This window comes from Mirounga leonina, unplaced genomic scaffold (genome assembly GCF_011800145.1).
Source record: "Mirounga leonina isolate KUSES-001 unplaced genomic scaffold, KU_Mleo_1.0 Mir_173, whole genome shotgun sequence".
Lineage (NCBI taxonomy): Eukaryota > Metazoa > Chordata > Mammalia > Carnivora > Phocidae > Mirounga > Mirounga leonina.
Window position 1 is genome coordinate 52,059,831 of NW_023270447.1, and position 25,093 is coordinate 52,084,923.

The 25,093-nt window shown below is 45.1% G+C and overlaps 1 protein-coding gene across 4 annotated transcripts in view; it reads right to left on the minus strand.

The window, feature by feature from the left end:
• Positions 1-25,093, minus strand: part of CPT2 (carnitine palmitoyltransferase 2) — a 102,258-nt gene that overhangs the window by 17,225 nt on the left and 59,940 nt on the right. For 3 of the 4 annotated variants that reach the window (XM_035018524.1, XM_035018522.1, XM_035018521.1), the window contains exons 4-6: positions 9,951-10,095; positions 2,730-2,810; positions 1,103-1,209 (exon numbers count right to left, since the gene is read on the minus strand). In XM_035018524.1, the coding sequence (XP_034874415.1) occupies positions 1,103-1,209; positions 2,730-2,810; positions 9,951-10,095 (333 nt within the window). Of the gene's footprint in view, positions 1-1,102; positions 1,210-2,729; positions 2,811-9,605; positions 9,878-9,950; positions 10,096-25,093 lie in introns of those variants that run through there. The other variant, XM_035018523.1, reaches the window with a different exon arrangement.

Sequence of the window (25,093 nt, forward strand, 5' to 3'; positions counted from 1 at the left end):
GGGTATAGGTCAGAAGAAGGAGCGGCTGAAAGCGAGGAGCAGGAAACTAGGGGAGGGTCAGGAACTTGCTGTTTTTCCAAACCAGCCTGGTAGAACTATTTGATTCGTTAAACTATGTGCATGTATAACCTTATTAAAATATAAACTAAATGAAAAGAAGTGCTGTGGGAACAGAGGCAGAAACGACCAGCTCTGGATGGAGAGGGAGGAGGACTGAAAGGTTTCCTGGAAAAATCATCCCACCCGTTTGTTTTTTTTTCTTTTCTTTTTAAAATAGAGATGTAACTGACATAAAACATGATATTACTTTCAGGTGTACAACCCAATGATTTGGTATCTGTATATATTGTACAATGATCAGCACAATAGGTCTAGTTAACATCCGTCACCACACACTGTCACAAAATTGTCTTTTCTTGTGATGAGTTTTTAAGATTTACACTCTTAGCGGCTTTCAAATATACAATACAGTATTATTAACTACAGTCACGCTGCTGTACGTTATACCCCATGACTTCTTTCTTTTATAACTGGAAGTTTGTACCTTTTTGACCCCTTTCACCCAATTTGCCCACCACCACCTCCCACCCCCACCGGCATCGATGGCAACCACATACTTGGGTCTTAAAGAAAGAATTTATTAGGTTAAAAAATGGTAGTGAGAACAACATGGACAAAGGCACAGAAGAATGAAAGACTAAAGGGTTGAGGGAACAGTGAGTTGTCAAGTTTTGCTGAGGCAGGAGAGTGTCAGGGTAATACAAGTGATGAGGCTGGAGAGGGCAGTTATGCCAGAGTGTGAAGGATCTAGGATGACACACAGAGGGCACAGGACTTAATCCTGCAACCTTTTCACAGAACCAATGATTAGGCTCTGCCTGGATCCTACCTGCAGAGAAGGCAAGACATTGCTCTTCAGCACAAACTCCAGGTAAGATCTTAGTGGAGGAGGGCCTCGCTCTGCCTTAAAGCTTACCTCAGAAAGAGTGGATGAGGCATTACACTGGTGGGCTGGTCTCACCAAAAATATTTTGAAACCAAAACTTTACTTTCCATTGTGGAGGGCTTGGGGGCTATCATGCCCACGGCCCAGCCCACCTACCTGAAATGTAGCTCGTACGTTTATTCTGCTTGTCCTGAGCAACCAGCTGCTCATGCAGCTCTTTTCCAATCCCATTTTCAAAACTCTTGCAAAACTGTTCTGTTTTCCTGAAATGTTCACGAAAAGACAGAATCAGTCCATGACAGGGAATACATGATTTCTAGACTCATGACCAGGAACTCTTACACTGAGATTTGGGTCCCCAGTAGCATATCCCTCAAACCTAGGACTGAGATCAGAAAGTCCCTTTGATCAGAAGAACAGCAATCAATCCAAAGCAGACAAATTTAGGATATCTTCTTAAAATGACGGATCAGGAAGATCAATCATCATCTCATAAAGCAATCTGTAATCTAGGAGGTAGCTTGGCATGGAGAAAAGGAGATAGGCTTTAGAGTCCAGAAGAGCTGAGTTTTAATTCTAGCTTTGTCACTGTCAAACTACGTGACCCTGAACACGTTACTTGATCTCTCTGAGTCTCGGTTTCTTTATGTGTAAACCAGAGATAATATACCACCTTACAAGGATAAAAAATATTTTTAAAGCTAAGGATTCAGGATAGTTTGAAACATGATACTTAGTAACTGGTAGCTATTAAATCATTACCATGTCAAGAGAAGCTTCAAGTGACTAATACAGAATATTTAAAAGCAGAGGACTAGATTATGAACAATTCATCTATATTTCCCACCACTATCCAGGGAAGGACTCTGTGATTCCAATGACAATGCCAGTTATCTGCACAAAACCTTCCAATATGGAAAAAGTGAACTGCACTGGGATACAAGAGCTTAACGCAAGCCACTTTTGACAATATCCAATATTACTGTCCAATTCCATGCTGAATTAGCTTCCTAGGACCGCCTTAACATCCACAAACTGCATGGCTTCAAACAATAGAAATTTATGCTCTCATGTTCTTTGAAGTATAAAATCAAGGTGTTGACAGGACCATATTCTCCCTCAAGACTCTAGGGGAGACTGTTCTCTTTGTTCCTGGTGTTACCAGCTATCCTTGGCGTTCCTTGGTTTATTGATGCATTCCAATTCTGCCTCCATCGTCAATGGCTGTGGCTCTGTCTCTTCTCCTCTTCTCACAAGGACACCAGTCATACGAGATTAAGGACCCACCCTACTCCAGTATGACCTCACCTTAATTAATTACACCTGCAACAATCCTATTTCCAAGTAAAGTCACATACTAAGGTTCCAAGACGGGAATGAATCTGGGGGGCATACTATCTAACTCAGTACACATGCTCACCAAGCAGACTTCTGGCCTGCCATATGCTCTTGTCAATGAACTCCCTACCAAGAGCACATGCCCTCCGCCAACGACCAGTGCCAGCTAGCCTCCAGGTCCACCTGACAAGATACAGTACAAATCTGGCATTCTGGCTTAGAAACCATTGCCTGTTGAGTCTGGTCAGAGAGAATCTCACTTCAGGGCTTGCTCAGTCGTTCCTGAGTGAAAATCTATTTCCTGAACTTGAAAATGTCAGGACTAGGTCCCAGGTCCCTGGAGACCCCACTAAATCACAGACACTCCCTGAATTTTGGTCCGCTAGTACTTGCCAGCCTCTCTTGAACCACCCAACCAAGGTCATCTGGGGTTCTCAGCATTTACCTGAACTGGCCATCATCTAAGAGAGGTTTCTGCGCACGGAGGTATCTCTTAATGGTGTCTTCAAGCTTGGGAATAGGCAGCCTGGGAAAAAAATAAGTTAAGTGTAAGGGTGACAATATGTGGAAGAGGTCAGTTAGCTTCATAACCCAAACTAATAAATAATTACTGGGTTGTGAATTTCCTTCCCCAAAAAACCAATAATGGGAAGCCACAGGCCAATCAGAATAGAAGGATTTACTAATGCGAGTATCAATGGTAACTTTTTTTAAAGCAAAATAAGAACTTTTTAATGTCTTAATGATGAATTTTACAAGCAAAGTAAATATTCAAATAATAGATTCAAAATGGGGAAGCAGAAGCTGCCCGAAGCATTCTTGTTTCCTACTCACAATTACGATACCTCTGCTAACCCTGTATTGGCACTGATTTTAATCCTACCCTTAGTTTGAACAACTGCAGTTTTCTCCCCCAAGATGAAAAAAGAAAGTTCTATTTTTAAATTGTCTTGTGCATTTTATGACAGAGAATCATACAGAAATGAAACACAGGTCTGTCCAAGGGCCAGCCAAATACGGGATCGACCATTAAGCCATGCCCGGTCACCAAGAGTCCTATGGGAGAACCAGATCTTCCTGTTTGCTTCCGTACTCATCATTCTCTACCAGTGCGTTCCCAAAGACAGCGATGGTAATGGAGTTACTGGTCCACAGTGAAATGAAAACACATGGACAGCATAGTGAGGTGAACTTGCTTTTTCATGTCAGTAATTTAACTGAATGATATATCCTGTAGTACCAAAACTTACTCATAGTTTGCCAAGTTCATGCTGTCAACCTAAAATTAATACTGATACATTCAATACATCTAAATACAGCAGCCATTTAGGAAAACTGGAAAGTTATCCATAAAACATAGCTTAAAACCCCACTATAAGATATACTGTGATTCTTCAGTTTATTTTTCAATGCATGATTATAAAAAACAGGATGTCAAAATTAATCTGAATTATTTACAGTCATTATGGACTTAGGCTGTACTGAGTAACTACTCACAACACTTTAACATTGTGAGTACTGTCCTTATATTCATGGACTTACACAGAAATCCCAAATACTACCTCAGTTACCTCATAATTACAAAGTTACCTACTTACCCTTTTCAAGACTTTGTTTTAATAGGGACACTAACAAAAGTTCCTCTCTTTAAACAAAATTCTCAATTAGATGCAATGACAGTTTTATAAAAAACAGTCCTTATTGAAAGCTCAAGTGTTAAACCTAGCCTGAACTTACTTTAGTGGGGAAAAGCAAGTCTTCAGAATGATGATTTATTTTGGGGTTATTAATACAACAGAAACTGAATTTTCAAAAAAAAAAAAAAAAAGAAACTGAATTTTCTCAGTGGAACTAAATTAAGGCAGTATGGATTAAAAAAATATAAACTTTTTATCATGGATACCAGTTTTCTGTAAATCACCTGTTTTCTGTATAAAAATTGTTTTGAAGATTTTATTTATTTATTTGAGAGAGAGTGAATGAGAGGGAGAGAGAATCTGAAGCAGACTCCCTACTGAGCACAGAGCCCCACGGCAGGGCTTGATCCCATAACCTCGAGATCATGACCTGAGCTGAAACCAAGTCAGACACTTAACCAAGTGAGCCACCTACGCACCCCTCTATATAAAAAAATTTTTAAAAGATAATAAATATGGGGCGCCTGGGTGGCTCAGTTGGTTAAGTGACTGCCTTCGGCTCAGGTCATGATCCTGGAGTCCCAGGATCGAGTCCCATATCGGGCTCCCTGCTCGGCAGGGAGTCTGCTTCTCCCTCTGACCCTCCTCCCTCTCATGCTCTCTGTCTCTCATTCTCTCTCTCTCAAATAAATAAATAAAATCTTTAAAAAAAGAAAAAAAATAAATAAAAATAAAAATCCTTTAAAAAAAAAGATAATAAATATGCCAATTTACCAGGTTTTCATTTTTGCCTTATATAAAATGCCTTCAGTGTAAATGCCAAATAGCAATACCGTCCACATCACTGGATTATCTAATACTTTGGCAGATGATGGCCACGTTTATGAAATTACTGGTTCACAGTGAAATGAAAAAACATGGACAGTATAGTGAGCTTTTCACAAAGCTAAACGTACTTCATTTAGAAGTCTGCCCTTAATTCTGAGATTGTCTCACTTTTTTTGGATGGGGGACGGGAGTCACTAAAGGTCCTTTCTTTTAAGAAATAATGTCAACAATATTTCCCCCCCATAATTTTAATGATCTGTGAAATGTAGAAGGGTAAGAACTACTGTCACAGTGGAAAGAGAATGAGATGGAGACCCAGGCTTGAGTCACAGCTCTGCCACTGCATTTCTAGTTATAGGGTGATAGGTGGCAAATTTCTTGATGTCCCAGGCAGGAGATGGAGAGGAATGGCCTCACAGAGAGATCTGAAATCCTATCTATCAAGTTCCACGTCCATCTAGCATAGGTTTATCACCAACATATCTAGTATATGGAGAGGTGAAGTTCACAGCCTTTGGAATCCCACAGATCTGGGTTTGCACCCAAACCGTCACTTACTATTCATGTGATCTCAGTCAAATTTCTTATCTCTTTGCCCCCCTCTTTTGCCATTTGTTAATAGCTCACTGGGCTACTATGAGGATCAAGTGAAGTATTATCAAGAACTTAGCAATGTATTATCTATTTCCTTCCATCAGCTCAGCAACATCCAGTTTGGCCCCGACTAGCTATTACTCTTCACTAGCCACTCCCACTAGGTCTTTTATGTATTTATTTTTTAAGTTTCTTTTTTAAAAATTTTATTTCTTTATTTGGGAGAAAGAAAGAATGTGTGGTGGGGAGGGGCAGAAGGAGAGAGAGAGAGAAAGAAGCAGACTCCCTGCTCAGTAGGAAGCCTGATGTGGGGCTCATTCCCAGGACCCAGAGATCATGACCTGAGCCGAAGGCAGGCAGACGCTTAACCGACTGAGCCACCCAGGCATCCCTGGAGCCATTTTATTTTATTTTTTATTTTTTTTTATTTTTTTATTTTTTTATTTTTATTTTTATTTTTTTTAAGATTTTATTTATTTATTTGAGACAGAGAGAATGAGAGACAGAGAGCATGAGAGGGGAGAGAGTCAGAGAGAGAAGCAGACTCCCCGCCGAGCAGGGAGCCCGATGCGGGACTCGATCCCGGGACTCCAGGATCATGACCTGAGCCGAAGGCAGTCGCTTAACCAACTGAGCCACCCAGGCGCCCCCCCTGGAGCCATTTTAAAATGGAGTTGGAGCAGCCATTGTGGAGAAACCGCCTTACTTGCTTTTGTTTGAACTGGCCAAAACCTTCTGGACAAAACGGTAATTGTCTTAAGCAACTGAGAAGTCAACAGAAGAACAAACACCCTGATCAAAAGACTGATGGTTATGGACTTCCTGGGAAAAAAAAAGTCAGCAGTTAACGTATAACCGAAGTAGTTTGGCTTGTAAACATGCATAAACATTTTTCCCCCTTTTATTCAACTCATGTAATTGCCCCCTTCCTCTTCCTCATAAAAACCTGTTGCTTTCACCCTACAAGTAGGAATCCTATTTGGGTATTTACTTGAATTTGTGCTCCCCACACAGTGATTCTTTAATCCCAAATAAACATTCATTTGCCTCTCACTGCAGCTCTTTATTTTCAGGATGACAATCATGAAATGCTGCTTCCCATTTATCACATTTTATCTTAACTATCTGTTTACCTGTCAAATCTTCCCCACTGTATGGTATGCTCCTCACCATGACTGATTGGTCTCCAAATCCATACCAATAAATGTTTCTCAAATTAATAATGTGAATGAGTAGGTCAGGTTGATCCACCCTTTGTCCCCTCAGGACGTGCAGTTTTATATTTTGAGGTTAACTCTTCAGTGTATATAAATATGGCCCTTAAAAGTAACACCTAACTGAACTATACATCTAAAAGTAGTTAACATATATACGATGGAATATTACTCAGCCATCAGAAAAGATGAATACCCAATTTTTACATCAACATGGATGGGACTGGAGGAGATTATGCTAAGTGAAATAAGTCAAGCAGAGAAAGTCAATTATCATATGGTTTCACTTATTTGTGGAACATAAGAAATGGCATGGAGGACATTAGGAGAAGGAAGGGAAAAATGGAGGGGGGAATTGGAGGGAGAGATGAACCATGAGAGACTATGGACTCTGAGGAACAAACAGGGTTTTAGAGGGGAGGGGGGAGGGGGGATTGGTTAGCCCGGTGATGGTTATTAAGGAGGGCACGTACTGCATGGAGCACCGGGTGTTATACGAAAACAATGGATCGTGGATCACCACATCAAAAACTAATGATGTATTGTACGGTGACTAACATAACATAATAAAATTTTTAAAAAATAAAAATAAAATAATAAAAGTAGTTAAAATGCTAAATTTTATATGACGTATATTTGAGCACACTAAAAAGGAGCAAAGAAAAAAATCATTAACACTTAAAACAAATAAATGACAGTGCACGGGTACCTAGAGGGAAATGGTCAAAAGGCAGCAGTGATGGGGGCGCCTGGGTGGCTCAGTCGGTTGAGCGTCTGCCTTCGGTTCAGGCCGTGATCTCCGGGTCCTGGGATTGAGCCCTGCGTGGGCCTCCCTGCTCAGTGGGGAGCCTGCTTCTCCCTCTCCCTCTGCCGCTTCCCCCGCTCATGATCACTCTCTGTCTCTCTCAAATAAATAAATAAAATCTTTTAAAAAAAAAAAAAGGCGGCAGTGATATGACAGGAACAGGAAGAGGGAGGGAGGGAGGGAGATCCAGTTGGACTACCACAAAGGGACTAGTCCTTCCCAGGAAAACTAATTAGGATAGTTCCCTATTGTTGGCATCTTACCTCACTCTGCTCACAATAGTGAGTGTTTCATTCCTACCTCGCTGGTAAGAACTGTGGCTCAAAGTTAACTGAATTGCCTGAAGTTACTAAGTGTCACATCTAGAATCTGAAACCAAGTTCTACTAGACTTCAAAGGCAGGGCTTTTCACCAAGTGGGACATCAAAATGAGTGCCAAAGATAATACATTTTACCAGTCTAGAATCTGAGATAAAAGGAATCTCATCTTATTTAACCACCAATTTACAGCTAAGGTAATGGAGGCCTGGTGGTCCTTGTTCAAAGTTATGTATGGGTGAGGACTCAGTACTACTGTTTTTAGCTCAATTCCTACAGATTTTTTGTGCTGTAGGTTGGAGGAAATGATCTTGAGTATTACTCCCAGCTTTCCAATTCTAAAATGGAGAAAATCCCTCTGATATTAAACCTGACTAGAGCCCAGGCCTGCCAGAAAGTCAAATACTACTGGGCTTGGCAAGTGAAGACAGGTTCTGTCATTTCTCACCCTTCACCCACATACAGGCTCAGCTCACACACAGGCTGGTAAGGAGGAGGTAAGTTCCAGGCTTCACCCAGAGGCACTTTTCTTTTCTCCCTTCCTCCTGCCAAATTTAAGCAGTGGGGTTGGGGCTAGATAATCTCATTTTAGTCCACTTTAGATGTCTGGACACTGTTATTTCACAATAATCACCTCAGATGCCATTCCTGAGAGGGTGGGGGTGGGCAAAGATGACAGTGGGTTACACAGTTGCTGGATGTGGAGAAAAACAGCAACCTGGTAGTTGGGGGTGACGCCTGTGACACACAATCTTTGTTTTGTTCATGGGGTGGGGAGCCCTGGCCTCCAGGTCCTGGACTGGGAGATCCCTGGTGGCAGTTTGGTGAGAAAGGAAGTGAGAAGGGTCTTTGAGACAATTTTGGGATTTGGCACCGGGAACTAACTGGTGAGTAAGCAGAGAAGTTAAAGTCTGGTTTTCTAACATTGGAAAAGGAGCCTTGGCTGGCTCAGATTAAGGCTGGGAGTTCAAAGACTGGGAAAACTGGGAAGTCAAATTAAAGAAAATACCAGGTGGGAAAAGAAAAGAAAATACTGAATGAGGGAAAAGGAGAGGAAGATTTATTGGAACTGTTTTCATAGGGGAAGTCGACTCTGGGCAAAGTGTTAGAAGGAGGGAGTAAGCTCAGGTGAGGAAGAACACAGAAAAATTTGGGGGGTGGGTTTGGATCTAAGCTGAATTAGAGTTTGGGAGGGGCACTGAGGGGAGCGTCTAGAATTCTGCGAGGGGGCTGAATCTGCAGAAGATAATGTGTGTTAGGGAGGATATATTAGGGAGAGAAACCTCGGGGGTACTTGAAGTTTTGGAACGTGAAGGCCTCCAGGTGAAGACAGGACTCGGAGTGATGAGGTTGGAGGAGGGTAAGGTGAGCACTTGAGAGTGTGCTGGGTGACCCATGGGCTGCTAAAAGAGCAGAGTATTGGAGGCATGGTGAGTGGGGCTGAGCAACTGGCTTGAAGATGGAGTGCTGGGAAAAGTTGAGGGAGAGTAACTACTATGTATCAGGAATTGGCCTGTCCATATTCTGGGCAGGAACGGGGGCGGGGGGGGGGGCAGTCATGAAAGTACATCAGGGGACACCCTAGTTGGAGGGGTAAGGGTGGTGCTGGAGATATGCAGGGTGGGCATTTTTCAGGAAGAAATGTGAGGGACTCTCCGGTATCTGGATGGAAGCTGGGTTACTGGAGAGAGAATCTGAGCAAGCAATGGGGGGGGGGGGGGGGGTGCTGGTAGGGAATGCCAAAGTTCTGAGATTCCTGTGCCAGGAGATTCTCAAAGTGAAGGATTTCTAGATTTCGCGTTGCGACAGCGTCCCAGGTAGGAGTTTGGGGGGTGGGAACGGGTTCAGTACAAGAGTCGTGAGTGACTGGTGTGAAGGTTGGGGCCGATCCCAGCGGGCGACGGGGACCGGGAGGCCGGGCTCACCTGGGCAGGCTGTCCTGGAAGTGCATAGTGGGCACGATGCTGAGCTGCAGGTACTCGCGGGACCCCGAGCCTGAGCTAAGGGGCCGACACAGGGGTCCCGGGCCAACCGCAGGGCCCCGGGGCCAGGCGCGCAGCAGCAGCAGGCGGGCCACCATCGTCCCGGGAGGCTGCGGCTGCGGCTGCGGCGGCTGGAAGGATGGGGGGATGGGAGTTCGCGAGGACGAGACAAGGCCGCCAAGCCCAGGCCCACGCGTCGCTGCGTCAGGGACAGCGGCCCGGCTCGCGGGACTTCCGGCCCCTGGCCCCGCCCACGGGAGCGCCCGCCCCGCCCCGCCCCGCACGCACCAATAGCTCCCAGGGTCCAGCCCACTGGGGGGCGTCCCCACTCGGCTGCCCTTGCTGTGGGTCTCCCTGCGGCTCCCGAGGCGGCGGGAAACCGAGCTCCGAGGCCACTCCCTTCTCCTGTTTCGGCGCAAGATAGAAGCTGGAGCTGAGGGAAAAGAAAGGAAGGAAAAAGAAAAGAAGGAAACAAGAATCTAATAAACCCTAAAGTTGATCTAGGCTCCCTCCCAAGGAGATCGTGGGCACAATTTTAAACCTATGTTTCCTCGTCTAAGAAATAGAGGTTTATGAGCGATCATTCAACGTACCTTTCACGATCCTAGATCTGAAATGAGGTAACTTGGTATGTACAGTGCCTGGCGCTGTGAGCAGTAAATGGCGATGATGGTTGTTGTTGTTACTGGGACTCGTGACGTACACGCTATGGAAGATCTCTGACCTCCCAGGGTTAACACCGCCCAGCTGCCCTGCGGCCTCGCCTGAGCCGGTATTAGAGGAGCCCGAAGCGTGGAGCCGCCCGTCCAGCCACCTGTTCTGTGCAGAACGCCCCTTTTGAGCAGCATCTCTTCAGCTTGAATATGCTTTCTCAGCTTGAATACTTCCAAAGGCAGGAAGCTCTGCCGCGGTTCTAGGGCGTATTCCGTACTCTGGACTGCATGAGGCTGCCTGTCACCACAAATCACCTCCACGTTTCCTTCCAACTCTGACTCTAAGATTATAGGACTGGGGGCGCCTGGGTGGCTCAGTCCGTTAAGCGTCTGCCTTGGGCTCGGGTCATGATCCCTAGGTCTTAGGATGGAACCCTGCATCGGGCTCCCTGCTCAGCGGGGAGCCTGCTTCTCCCTCTCCCTCTGCCCTCCCCCCGTGCTTGCTCTCTCTCATGCTCTTTGTCGCTCTCTCTCTCTCTCAAATAAATAAATAAAATCTTTTTTTAAAAGATTATAGGACTGGAACAGAGATCTGTTGTCCCTCACCCATCACAAGACAAATAACCCCATCACACTCCATTCCCCGCTCTCAGCGGCAGCTGAGCTATTAGGTAGGCTCTGCTCCCATTTCACAGAAGGAAGAAGTATCAAAAGACATAAAACCATGTTGGCTGCTTTGAGGTACAGAATTCCATTCTGGGAACTTGGACTTTTCTTAGCTGCAGCTCTCTCAGTCAGGGCCCTGTGTGTCTGAGGTAGCCGTACATTTGGTCCGGCCCATAGCTGGCTAAGCAGTGCCAGAAGCTGGAGCACATTAGAAAGAGCCCTGGACTGGAAGTCAAAAGACCAGAGTTTTTGTCTCAGCTCTGTCTTTAATCTAGTCAGGTACCCCTGGTAGAACAGAAAGATCACCAACCAGCTCTGACACTTACTCGGTGGTGACTACAAATCCTTAAGAACTGAACATAAAACTCGAAAATGCTGAATATCTAATCCTCCTTCCCTGAGGGGAGAACAGACAAAGCTGACCCAAACCTAAAACATCAGTGCCATTTGCCTACAGTGCATAGGGCCAGAGAGAGAATATAAAATTTTTTCTTAAAAAGATCATTCCACCAGGCGTACCTGGGTAGCTCAGTCAGTTAAATTTCCGACTCTTGACCTCAGTTCAGGTCTTGATCTCAGGGCTGTGAGTTCAAGCCCCTTGTTGGGCTCCACACTGGGCATGGAGCCTACTTAAAAAACATAATAATAATAATAATTCCACCAAATCCAGACAGTTTTCAAAGCCTTGAAACCTGAACCAAACATTAGGAGCTATGTAGAGCTAAGGGGATCTGAGGACCCAGAAGAAACAGAGGACCCAACAGAAGAGCAGTGGCTTACTTCTAGAGACAGAAGGCCAAGGAATAGTGCTCATCCAATATAACAGCTGAAAGAGGGGCTCAAAAGCCTTCCATAGGTGCATGGCTGATAGGAACAAATCTAACCCCTCACACCAGTGGCCAAGGCCTTCTAATTCTGGCCCTCACCTGCTTTTCCAGTACCCACTGTAGGGTCGAAGGCAGGCCACCCCAAGATGGGCCACTCTGACATGAATGTTATTTTGAGCTGAAAGCAATCAAGACCCTGCAGGCTCAAGAGAAACTTTTGCCCCCCCCCTTTAACTACATAGAAGAATCTAAATTGAGGGGTTTTCCCAGAATAAGCGCTTTTAGCAGAGGTAAATTTTATCTGCGTGATCCACCTTTATTACAGAACATACATCTAATTTACCAAACATCTGCTGTTCTTCTTATTGCCCTGTGAATTGCATTCCTTTCCTCCAAAGTCCCAGACTCTTATCCCACTTCTCCTTAGTTCAGAATGGTTCCGATATATACCTGATAGTTGTTTCATATTATGTAATATTAAACAGATAGTTCAGGTATATACCTCATTTTGCCTGACTGTCCTTGGAATATCCATGTCTGTGTGGATTCCTCATATGTAGACTATTAAATCTGATTTCCCCCTGTAACTCTGTCTCGTGTCAATTTGATTCTGAGTCCAACTAGAAGGACCCTTGAAGGGGAGAGCAATTCTTGCTCCTCAACACCATCATGTCACCCCAGGGATCCTATGCCGTAATCACACTGAACTACTCAGCATTCCCAGACCTTGTCCTTACTCCATGCCTTTTGTTTAGCTGTGACTCCATCTAGGATGTTCTTTCCATGCATCTCTGCCTAGTATACCCCAACATCCTCCAAACCCCACTTTAAAACCCACAACCTCCATGAAGTCTTCCTCAGTCCTCATCCTTCCTCTTTCCCACAAGAACACATCCCTCCCTCCATTGCACATTTACCCTCCTTTATTGTCATATACGTGAACCCTAACTAGATTATGATTGATTTCATTAATAGTTCATCTCCCACAATAGATTTTGAGGTCCTCCAAGACAGGGATCTTGCTTTTATTTATGCACCCAGGTGCCTAACACGAGACCTGTCATGGATAGCAGCTTTCCTTCTTTTTCTTTGGGATGGCCTTCGTGCCTGTATCACGTTAAGGGTAACCATGAGTTGGAAGACTGGAAACATCAACTTTTGCTATGTAAAGGCCAAGAAAGTTCCTCTACTTAGAGAATCCTGAAGAGTACATTGTTTGTATTGAGTAATCCCAGAGTTTTGCTCTGCTTCAAATTAATATGAAACAGCAGAACATGGTGGTCAGGTTAAAATTTTTGTTGTTGTTGTTTTTGTTTTTGTTTTTTTGTGAGAGAGAGAGAGAGAGTGTGCGTGTGGGGGAGAGAGGGAGAGAGAGAATCTTAAGCAGACTCGGCGTTGAGCACAGAGCCCAACACGGGGCTTGATCCAAGGACCCTGAGATCATGCCCTGAGCCAAAATCAGAGTCAGATGCTTAACCGACTTTAAGGCGCCCCTTAAAGTAATATTCTTATTCAAAATCAAAGTTCTTAAGGACAACAAACTTTAAATAGACATCAGAAGATTTCACATCTCAATGAAAAAGAGACCCAGGTTTTAAAGAAATGACAGGGACTAGTACCTAGACTTGGCCTGGCAGCCCCACATTCTTCAGTTCTATTGGCTCTTACCTGGACTAAATATTGCTTAAAATAAGGAAACTCACAGGCCAGGCCTCAAAAATTGATTTAGTGGGATTTGTTGTAACAAACTCCAAACCTTTAAAGAGAAACAGTATGTGAAAAAGTATTTAAATACAAAAAATTGAAACCCAAGTATAAAAAATGTGCTCCCTGCCCCATTGTGATGGTTAATTTTATGCATCAACTTGACTGGGCTAAGGGATGCTCAGGTAGGTGGTAAAACATTACTTCTGGTGTGTCTGTGAGGATGTTTCTGGAAGAGATTAGCGTTTGAATCAATAGACTGAGTAAAGAAGATTGCGCATCCTCCAATCCACTGAGGGTCTGGATAGAACAAACAGGCGGAGGAAGGGTCAATTTGTTCTCTGCTTGAACTGGACATCCGTCTTCTGTCCAAGAACATCAATACCCCTGGTTCTCAAGCCTTCAGGTTTGGACTGGAGCTACATCACCAGCTTTCCTGGACTTCCAGCTTGCAGACAGACTTCTCAGCCTCCATCATCTTGTGAGCCAATTCGTTATAATAGATCTCTTTCTGTATATCTATATATATTCTATTGCTTCTGTTTCTCTAGAGAACCCTGACAAATACACTCATTTAAAAACTTTTTAAACTCACGTGTGGATACACTAGATATTTGATTAAGCCAGTGAATGAGGAATTCATGGCATGTGAAAAAAAAAATCTGTCCTTTTAACTCATGACTAATCTGACATTCACTTGAAGGTACTCTCAAGACACAAAAATAATGGCCTTGTCCCACCTCCTAGGTGTGATGGGTTATAAAAGACCACTTCCCAATGGAAACCTTCATCCCCACTGGGTCCTTAGGCCCCAGTTCTTTTCCGCCCCTTTGCCAATTTCAGTGGGCAAGAACCTTAATGAGAGTGTGCATGTGTATGCTCTGGGTTAGCAAAAACCTCACAGAATTCAACAACACAGAAACCTCAGTCAGATTTTTTTTAAGATTATATGAGAAAAGGACAAATAATGACAAAAGGAGGGGCGCCTGGGTGGCTCAGTCATTAAGCGTCTGCCTTCGGCTCAGGTCATGATCCCAGGGTCCTGGGATCGAGCCCCACATCGGGCTCCCTGCTCTGCGGGGAGCCTGCTTCTCCCTCTCCCACTCCCCCTGCTTGTGTTCCCTCTCTGGCTGTGTCTCTGTCAAATAAATAAAATATTAAAATAATAATAATAATAATGACAAAAGGAGCTGATGTCAAGAATTTCGCGTTTAAAAAATCACACACAACTTCCAGGTCTATGGGGAGATCAGTGCTTCCCAGGGATGCCCCGGAGACAATACAAAGGTACCCATCAAAGATGATGAGTATCTGCAGACGGGCCAATAAAATGATGGCTTTTAGAGCAATCTAGGTTTGAAATAAAAGAAACGCCTGGCCAATATTCACTTTCTAATTATTCACAGTTAACAGAGTTATCTGAGAAAGGTTAAAGGGACAGACCCCTGGATACAGACAGCTTTTAGGATATGTAGGTAGATGACTGACAGGGGAGAGGGATATGAAATAGATAGCAATGCCACATAGAAGGTCAATGGTGGAGGCACTGGGTAGACAGATAAATGTAGACATAGAGAATCACAGAACGCATTTTAACAAGATCCCCTGGTGAGTCATAGGCACCTTAGTGTTTGACACTCGTCTCTCCCATTGGACCAGTACCGCCTACCTCATTCTAACAAGGAACATTTGTCAATGACATTTGTACATTTATCACTTTGTAATTCACAAAGCACATTTCAAATAGTAAAAGGGAAAGCAACCGAAAAGCACTGACGGCCCCCTGTGCTGTGCACTGATCTATATAAGCTCATTAACCCTCACAACCACACTTTGAGACAAGCAAGGTTGCCAACAGGTATTCCCAGAACTCAAAGAGTTTGACCAGGGAAATCCATCCAGGATGCATTCTCACATCACACTAATTTGAAGACACCCTACTGAGCCAGAGCAAGCTTGTGACCATGACTAAATTAACATGATTAACATGTACCTTCCCGAAGGGTCACCATATTGTCCGACACATTCTTTTTGGCCCAGAGATCCCGAGGTTCTTTGGTTCAATTTCAGAGTGCTACTTTAAGTCAGTTTGTTACCACATTTTTGAGGATCCGTTAGATTGGGTGCAACCAAGGCCTCTCTGTGATACACCTAATGTCCGGTTATCAGAATTTCCATCTACCTCACATGGTTTGAGCAATTTTGAACAGCGATCTATGGGTCACTCACCTTGTACTTTACAGGCTCCCTGATAATTTGAAATAGTGTAATATGAGATAACAATAAAGCCTGACTTTATGTATACAACTTTAAAATAATGCAACTCACTGGAATAAAAAAAAAAATCAATCACGACACCACTTCAAAGCTGGGGTAAATTGTGAACGGTGTTTCCATTCCTGCCACACGGTGGCGCCACTTCAGCCAGTAAACAGAAATCCTTGCCGGGTCCTGTCGGTATTGTCTAAACTGGGCTGTGGTTTACAGAGTGTCTTCTAGTAATGGTGGTGGCTTTTATGTAGTCTTTGTGCTTTAAAATCTCTTTAAACATCTTATAACGATGTCATTCAAACCTTCCATAAGGGGCAGTGCCACTGAGAGAGCTGAATATCGATTATAATAAAGGAGATGTGTATAACCCCGTGATACCCTCTGCTGTTCATTAGCAGAGACCACACCATAAAATATTAGAGATAATACTGAGAATATACAAAGCAAAAGTATGCTACAGAGGCTGTTGACTGATGATTTCCTAGAAGGCATTTCCCTAAGAAATACACTTCAGCGAAAATGAGCAGTAGGTGACAGGCACTTGGATTCCCGCCCTGAGTAGACAGGGTTTGTTTATCGCATGTTCTCAGCCATATGCTGGGAGATCCCTAGTGACCAAACTATGGTTTAGCTGCTGGTTCGTTTCGCAGTTAGGCCCGTGGACCAGGGAGAGACAATCTGGCTTCAAATCCTGCTCCCACCACTTCCCAGCAGCATGATTTGGGGCAACTCGTTAACTCTCTACATCTTATCAGAAAACTGGGCACTTACCAGTGCCTGGCTCACAGGGTTGCTGTATGAGAACTAAATGAAACGATGTAGTAGGGGCCTATCCCAGGTAACTTGGGACAGAGTAAGTGCTCTGGGACAGAGTAAGTGCTGGGACAGAGTAAGTGCTCATCAAATGTTAGCCACACTCCTCCTCAGCAATACTACTGTCCCAGCTCAGGGCCACGCCAAGTCCCCCAGAAATGGAGAGCTCCCATCAGACAGAATTCTTTCCTCTTCATCTCTATTCAAATCTGACATGAAACTAACCGAGCTTTTCTTGGAAAATCAGGGCGTTATTCAGTTCCTTGCCAATCTCATTTTGGAGTCGTGGGAAAACTTCAGAGTTTTCCTGAAATCGTAGGAAGGGCTGTGATAGCCCCATGAATCAAGGCTGGCAAGAGGTTGGCAGAGTCTTCAGGGACCTGTTCCTCCCCTTTGCCATGTCCTCCCTCCTTCTCTGGGCTTCTCTAACCACCTCCTCACATCCCTGGACACAGCATCCCATGAGCTTGACCCAGAGTTCTCCCCGCCCCTCCACTGAATCTCAGAGAGCTGCACTCCATTAGAACCGTCCTTACTCCTCCTCGGGAGGCCTTCTTGCCATTTGTAGGGAACAGGCTGTTTTAGAGACGAGTTAAAGGGTGAGAAAGGAAAGAAGGGGGTTACAGGGACATGTCTTGCCCTCCTCAGAGTGGCATTTAGGTGGGAAGATTTAATAGTAAATATTGATGTCAGTTTGGACATTGGGCCAGTTTGGAGGGCCGGAGTGGAGGTTGTTTCTGATTGCGAGACTGGACAGGGCCCCGCTACCGGCAAAGGCCCGGAGGACGGAGAACAGGAGGGATGCTTGGAGCTGCAGCCCTGCCAGGTTCAGAACCTTTCTATTTTTTCCCCATAGACCTCAAAGGTTTTAGCTACCAACCTGCGGTTTTAAAAGAGTCTATTCACTTTGCCATTACACACACACACACACACACACACACCTGGGTATATAAACAAGAGAGGGGCCTCAGGGAGAATTGTTGGGGTAAAAGACAGGACAAGACATACAAGCCTTCCAGTGGTCTAGGATTCCGAGGTCCTCACTTGGATAAAGTTCTAGAAAGAGCCCTGGAGTCCTGGACCGTTGCCCTTAACTCCGTCGATAATTTGCTGTGTTACCTTGGGAAAGTCACTTTTTCCAGCCTTTGTTTGGAAAGTGAGGGGGTCTGACAGCATGATCTCTGCGACCCCGGGTGAGGGCTCCCCTCTCCCGATGCTGTTCTACCCCCATACTGCGCTCCAGCCCCTGAGAGACACTCAGTTTCTGCCACAGCTCCTTGCACAGCTTCCAGCACAAAGTAGATACTTGGTAGATTGGGTGTTCAATGAGCGAATAATAAAAACATTGCCATTGCTGGCCATGCCCCATGTGCCCTGCACCGTGCCAGGGACCTTTATGGACATTTGTATAATTCCGACAGCACCTCGAGGTGGGATTTCTTTTTAACTTCTGATGCGGGAAGTTGAGTTGATCGTGCCTCTTGGTTAACAGCCCGTTGTTGTCATTGGTCCGGGGGATGCTCTTTTCTGCTTTGATCCCCCACCCCCACCGCTAATCTCTGCTCCTCTTCCTCTCCTCTCATAGGCATCTATTCTAACACTTTTGATACATCTGTAAATACGTATGTGTTCTTGTAAAGTATGTTCTCTTGCTTTGTGTGTGCTTGTGTTTTGTGTGTATGTCCATGGTATTGTGATACCTGTGTTCTGCTTCTTACGTTTTTAGCCAACACCGTTTTGCAGAGTCGCCCACGTTGCTGTCTAGCCCACGGCCTCTGCCTGCTGCCAGAATCCCATAGCTGCAGCCCCCACAGCTTACTGGTCCGCTCCTCTGGCAGGGAAACCCTTCCGTGCCTTTGCTCCCTGCTGGCATGGACACCACCACCAGGAATATCCTCCTACACATCCCCTTCTCTGTCCCCTGAAGAGAATTTCCCTGGGAGATCGTTCAGGAGCAGCCGTGCTGGGTCACAGGGCACAGGCAAAGCAGAGATTATAGTCCCTTTTCTTCGTTTTTTTTTTTTTTTTGAGAGAGAGAGAGAGCGCGCGTGCATGTGCTACTGGGAGTGGGGGGGATGCCAAGGGCAGGGAGAGAGGGAGAGAGAGTCTTAAGCAGGCTCCATACCCAGCACAGAGCTGGATGTGGGGCTCAATCTTATGACCCTGAGATCAAGACCTCAGCAGAAATCAAGAGTCGGACACTTAACCGACTAAGCCACCCAGGCGCCCCTGTAGTCCAATTTTAGAGCTGAGAAACAGTGTTTACATTACACAAACAGAAATTGGGGATCTAGGATTCATTTCCAGAATTTCTGCCTCCAGATCCTGGTCTAGTTCCAAGGGGCCTCTATAAATAACTGGTCCAAATCAGCTCAACAAGTAGTTTCTCTGTTATGTGGATCTCAGTAATGAACTCAGATAAACCGACTGGGTTGTCTAGACAGCTTGGCATTTGCTATTAAGGGCGTACTCGCCGTGGTGGGTACATTGCCCTGAGACTGTGGCTTGAGGAACTCGGGCTTCTTTGAATTACTGGCAATCTCTTGCACATTATAGCAAAAAGCAGTCAAAAGCATGTCCCACATGTATCGTCTTACTTCTCATAACAACCCTGTGAGGTAGGAACGGTCAACATTTCCATTTTATAGCAAAGGACACTGAGGTTCAGCATCATTTATCTGCAAAGTGGCAGGGCTGAGAACCAACCCTAGGCCTCTGGACCCAAGTCTAGTGTTATTTCCACCCCCAGCCCCACGCCCACCCCATCACCCCCGGAGCTGGTAGCCTAGGAAAACAAGCCTGCCCCCCACATTCAGGCATTTGGATGAGATCACAATAGCTCAGAACCTTGAGCCAGTTGTTTGCAAATCCTGTCTGCAGATGTCTGGCATTCAGCAGTGCTAGCCCCAGCCAGGAGAGACCCCAGCTGGCGCGCAGGAGGGAGAGGGCCACGGAGCCAGGGAGAGCTTCTCACCTGGGCGATTCTGGAGCTGCCGTGTGTCACACTGTTTTGGCTGGTGGCTGCAAGGGGCTGTGACCTGAACCAATGAAGGGACAATCTGGCTTCTCTCTCCGGCCCTCCCCCAGACAGTGAGAAATGTCAGTGATGGCAAAAGAAAAATCATGGGCTCTGCTCTTGAAGCCTTTCCTGACAAATACCTCCAGTTTACTTTATTCCCTTCCATTCGGCTTGCAAAGCCATGCACTTTAAAAAATGTACTGTGGTTGCCCCGCATCGGGCTCTCTGCTCAGCAGGAGGCCTGCTTCTCCCTCTCCCACTCCCCCTGCTTGTGTTCCTGCTCTTGCTGTCTCTGTCAAATAAATAAATAAATAAATCTTTAAAAAAATTTTCTTTTTAATAAATAAATAAATAATGTACTGTGGTTCCATTTGACAAACATTTACTATCTGCCCTGTGCCAGGAAGCGTGCTCAGCACGGAGGTTTTCTTTCTTTTTTTTTTTTAAGATTTTTTTATTTTATTTTATTTGAGAGAGAATGAGAGAGAGCACATGAGAGGGGGGAGGGTCAGAGGGAGAAGCAGACTCCCTGCCGAGCAGGGAGCCCGATGCGGGACTCGATCCCGGGACTCCAGGATCATGACCTGAGCCGAAGGTAGTCGCTTAACCAACTGAGCCACCCAGGCGCCCGCACGGAGGTTTTCAATGATCAAGCTCATGAGCTGTGAGACACCGAGCAAGAGAAGTCACCCCTGCGAGCGGTGGGTGATACCTGCTGTGCAGGGGGGTTGCAGGGCAAGCACCCCCTCAGACGGAGTGAACGCTTGACAAGCAAGTTTTGGTGGTATTACTACTCGATGTGGTAAGTGAGGAAGGTGGTAAATATGAACTATTAGGGAGAGAGAATGCCCTCTGGAGAGAGCCGCGAGGCCACAGTAGGCTCTTCTGAGCAGAGATGAGATGTAGCTGATCCTGAGCTGTGAGACAAGTTCCCTGGGGAAGAGACATGGGTAGCAGAGGGAAGTGTGGGTGACATGATGATGTTCCCACCCTGTGTGATGCTCCTGGACCCCGTGCTGCCCCGCCCCCCTCTGTAGCCTGTTCGGGTCTCTCTCAGGCACTGCCAACCTGGGCTTGCACCCATGTGCTTCCAAGCCTGTCTTCCCCCAAGACTAGAGTGCCTGAGGTCTGGACCTATAGGGTCAGACCTTAGCACAGGGGCATTCACAAGGGCATCCTCTTTAGAGATTTGTTAGGTGACTGAAAAACACAGAAGCATAAAAAAGCATGAAGCATACAAGCAGTGGTTAAGAGTTCTGTCAGCAGGCACGTTGGGCAGACATGGGGAATGGCAGAGATCAAAGCTGGAAGTTGGCAGTGGTGAGGCCGTCAAGGGCCCTGTGTGGTGGGCGGGGGATTTCTCTGGATGGCTCAGACGAGGGTGGTAGCAGTGAGAGAGACAAAATGCAGGAAAAAGAAAGGATCAGTCCCTAAATGGATTTGTGGGGGTGAGGGGTTAGTGGAAGCAGTTGGGGATGGCATTCTGCTGCATCCTGAACTGGCCTCCTACTTTTGGATAATTACCATGTTTGCCAAGAGTCGACAAATACTTTTTCAGATGGGGCCTCTGACATTCTGCCGTGGTTGATGGGTTTCCATCTTGACTTCCTGGCATGGACGGTACTTGTATTGGTCAGGGTTCTCCAGAGAAACAGAACCAACAGGTTATGTATATACCAATGTATATACATATATATACATGTGTATGTGTCTGTGTGGATGTGTATACAGAGACGGGGAGAGAGACAGAGATTTATTTTAAGGAATTGGCTTATATGATTATGGGGATACAAGTCTGAAATCTGCAGGGTAGACCAGCAGGCTGGAGACCCAGGCAAGAGTTACAGTTCAAGTCCAAAGGCCATCTGCTGGTAGAATTCCTTCTTGCTCAGGGGAGATCAGTCTTTGTTTTATTCAGGCCTTCAACTTATTAGATGAAGCTCACTCACATTATGGAGGGTAATCTGCTTTATTCAAAATCCACCAATTTAAATGTTCTTCTTTTTTTTTTTTTTAAGATTTTATTTATTTACTCATGAGAGACAGAGAGAAAGACAGAGGCAGAGGGAGAAGCAGGCTCCCTGCGGAGCAGGGAGCCCGATGCGGGACTCGATCCCAGGACCCTGGGATCATGACCTGAGCCGAAGGCAGACGCTTAACCGACTGAGCTACCCAGGCATCCCTAAATGTTATTCTTATCCCAAAACACCCTCACAGAAACATCCAGGATAATGTTTGAACAAATATCTGGGCGCCATGGCCTAGACAAGTTGATGCATTAAATTAACCATCACAGTACTCTAGAAATCAGCCACATTCCTGACATGGGCAGGATACAGCAGTGATACTCTCTCTCTCTCCCTCTCTCTCTCTCTCTCAGCTATTTTCACACTCCAACAGGGTCACTTTGGGGAAAACTTCAGGGGATGTCTCCGGCCCTGTATTGCCCACATAGGCCACACCATCCATTGTTCTCTCCTCACTCCAGGGGCCAGGACATATCTGTAAGGAAGCAATTTCTGTTGTCCTATCTTCAAGTTCACTTATCCTTTCTTCTGCCTGCTCAAATCTGCCTTTGCATCCCTCTAGTGAATTTTTCATTTCAGTTATTGCTTTTTTCAGCTCCAGACTTTCTTTTTGCTTGATTTTTAAGTTTTCTCTCATCTTACTGGCATTTTTATTTCATACATAATTTTCTTCACTTTTTCCACGTCTTCCTTTAGTTCTTTGAGCATCTTTAAGACAGGTGTTTTAAAGTCTTCACCCAGTATATCTGCCGTTAGGTCTTTTTCAGGGACACTTTCTGTTGATTTTTTTTTTTTTCCCCTTTGAATAGGCCACACTTTCCTGTTTCTTTGTGATTTTTTTTGTTGGAAACTGGACATTTGAATCTAATAATCTGGTAACTCTAGAAATCAGATTCTCCTCCTTCCCCAGGGTTTGCTGGGTTTTGTTATTATTTTTAGTTACTGGTTTTGTTGTTTTGATTGTTGTAGGCTGTCTTTGTGCTGAGGATCAGCCTGAAGTATAAACTTAACATCTTCTCAGGTCTTTTCTAGGCACATGCTTTCATTTTCTAATTTCCCTTGAAAAAAAAAATTTTTTAACGTCTTAGTCATTAATGTCTGTCTCCCAAAAGGAAAAAAAGAGAAAAATGAAGGGCGGTGGGCACTAGCCAGTAAAATTCCCAGCAAGTCACTTCAGCTGGAGGGGGAGGGGCTTGCAGCTATGGCGGGAGGTGTGACAGCCATGGCAGCCACCTCTCTGCACCTTCTGTGATCAGAAGCAGCAGTCAGTGTCAGAGCACAGATATTTGGAGAACAGGATTCTTTTTGCCTGCTCTGGCTCTTGCAAGTTGTGTGCATTCTGCTCCAGGAACACTCGCACAGCTGCCTGCCATGTGGCTGGGGATGGGGGGTGGGGGGTGGGCAGCTGCTACTGTACTAAGAGCTAAAATTGATCAAAATTCACTACAATTTACTGTCCAAGTCTTTCCCTGGAATTTACAAGCCTTAAACAGACTCCAGAGTTCCAAGATAGTTACATCAGACAGATTCTTCCAGTGCAATTGTTGTCTAGGTGGGGAGACAGATTCCTAGTGCTTCCAATGCTCCATCTTCCCAGAACCCCCTCTTGTATTTAGTCTTAGAGTATTGTTTGGCTCACCAGATGGACTGAAAGAAGAGGGCATTCCAGGCGTTGGGAAGAGCATGTGCAAAGACTGCAACAAGAACGGGTATGGGTCGGCAAGGGAAATGAAGAGAACTTTAGTACACGCATGGGACAATGGGAAGAGGGAGAAGGGGAAGGAAAGTAAAGAGAGATGGAGACAAGAACAGTCTTTGGCTTTTGTGGTAAATAAATTCTCATGGCAAAACTCCTGCTGCTGTGAAATTCAAAATTGTATTCAAAACATAGGATATACAGTGATCAACCAAAAGCCCTGCGTTTGAAGTGTTAAGTAAATTTCATTTGTTCAGCTTTTCTAAACACAGCTATAAACAGAGCTAAACAGAGCTTGAAAGGATGTTTTGAATTTTTTGTTAAAAGGGCAGAGTCAAAAAACTTTTTGCTGTTTTCAAGGAAATTGTCTTCTCTGTGCTTTGGAAATGGTGTCTACCACCTTACATAGTTAACAGAAGTGGAGGGTCCTGTGGTCCCAACATCTCCTGGGCACAGCAGCTTCTCGGGAGCCTCTTCTGAGGCTCCTTCCTGCAGGTCCTCTGCCTTCCTCACCTCTGCTGCCTCCAACCTTTCTCCTCGATAACAACCTAACAGCCCCACAGCCTGTTTACCCACCATCTAAACAACCAAGGAACTCCATGGGGGAGACGGGGGGTGGTGGGTAATGAGAGTAGTCTGCATTCCATTTTATGGGCAATACACAATACACATTATGGGTAATACATAATACATAATACACAAGCTCCAATTGGGCATTTAGTTCAACAATAGCCCCCAAGGTGGGTATAGCCCCACAGCCAGCACCATCCAACTTCTGCCCATTCTGTGTGGCACTTGAGACTTTTCACAGCACTATTTTTAAATAATAGCATGCCATCTGCCTCTTTAAGAAGTATTAAGGTCTGTTCAATGAGGAACATACATAAGGGCACTTAGGCACTCTGATTGAGTCAACTAGAAAGTTCTATTAACTAGAAAATTCCATCTTTCAAAGAATTCAGAAAAACAAAGAGTTCATTGGAATCTCCCTAAAATAAGTCTTCTGGATTTACTTCCCTAAACTTCATCTAAGAACTTGGAGTTGCAGCAATAATTTCAGCTTAACCTAGAGAGCTGTTCATTCCCTTGACAATAATTTATTTAGCATCTACTATGTGTCAGGCACTGTACTGGTTGTAGTGGTTCAACTTCACTGGTGATTCTCATAACCAAGGAGTAGGAGCTTATGTGCACTCAGTTGAGCAGAATGGAGAGACTGCCCAATGGAAATAAAGACCCCAATGACAACAAACAGAGGCTATCGATTTAGAGCTTGCCGCAAAAAAGGAGTCAGCCCCCATCACTTGCATTTGGCAGAGACTCAAAGGCAGGCACTGGAACCAGAAAGCTTTATAGTTTAAAAAAAAAAAAAAGGAGGGCTTCAGGGGTGCTCTGCTGGAGGCTGTTGGCAAAGGGAAGCTGGAAACAGTTGACTAGAAGCAGGGCGCCTGTATGTGATTGGCTTGGGATGTCTTCAGCTTTCTCTGGCTAGTCCTGAGCTGGATGTGGGGGCAAAGAATAGGAAAGTTGATGGCCATTGACCAAGTCCTGACTGTTCTGGGCTGATTACTGCAGAGGTTTGTGGTTTCTCTTCCCAAGCTGGTTGCTGCAGAGGTTGTGGGTCAGAGTTCCATTTGTCATTATGGTCTGGCCATTGTCTATTTATATATTCAGTCTCTCAGTACACACACATCCCTGATTTTCATTTTCAGACTATTTAAGGCATTCATCACACAGGACACAAGCCAGAGGCAA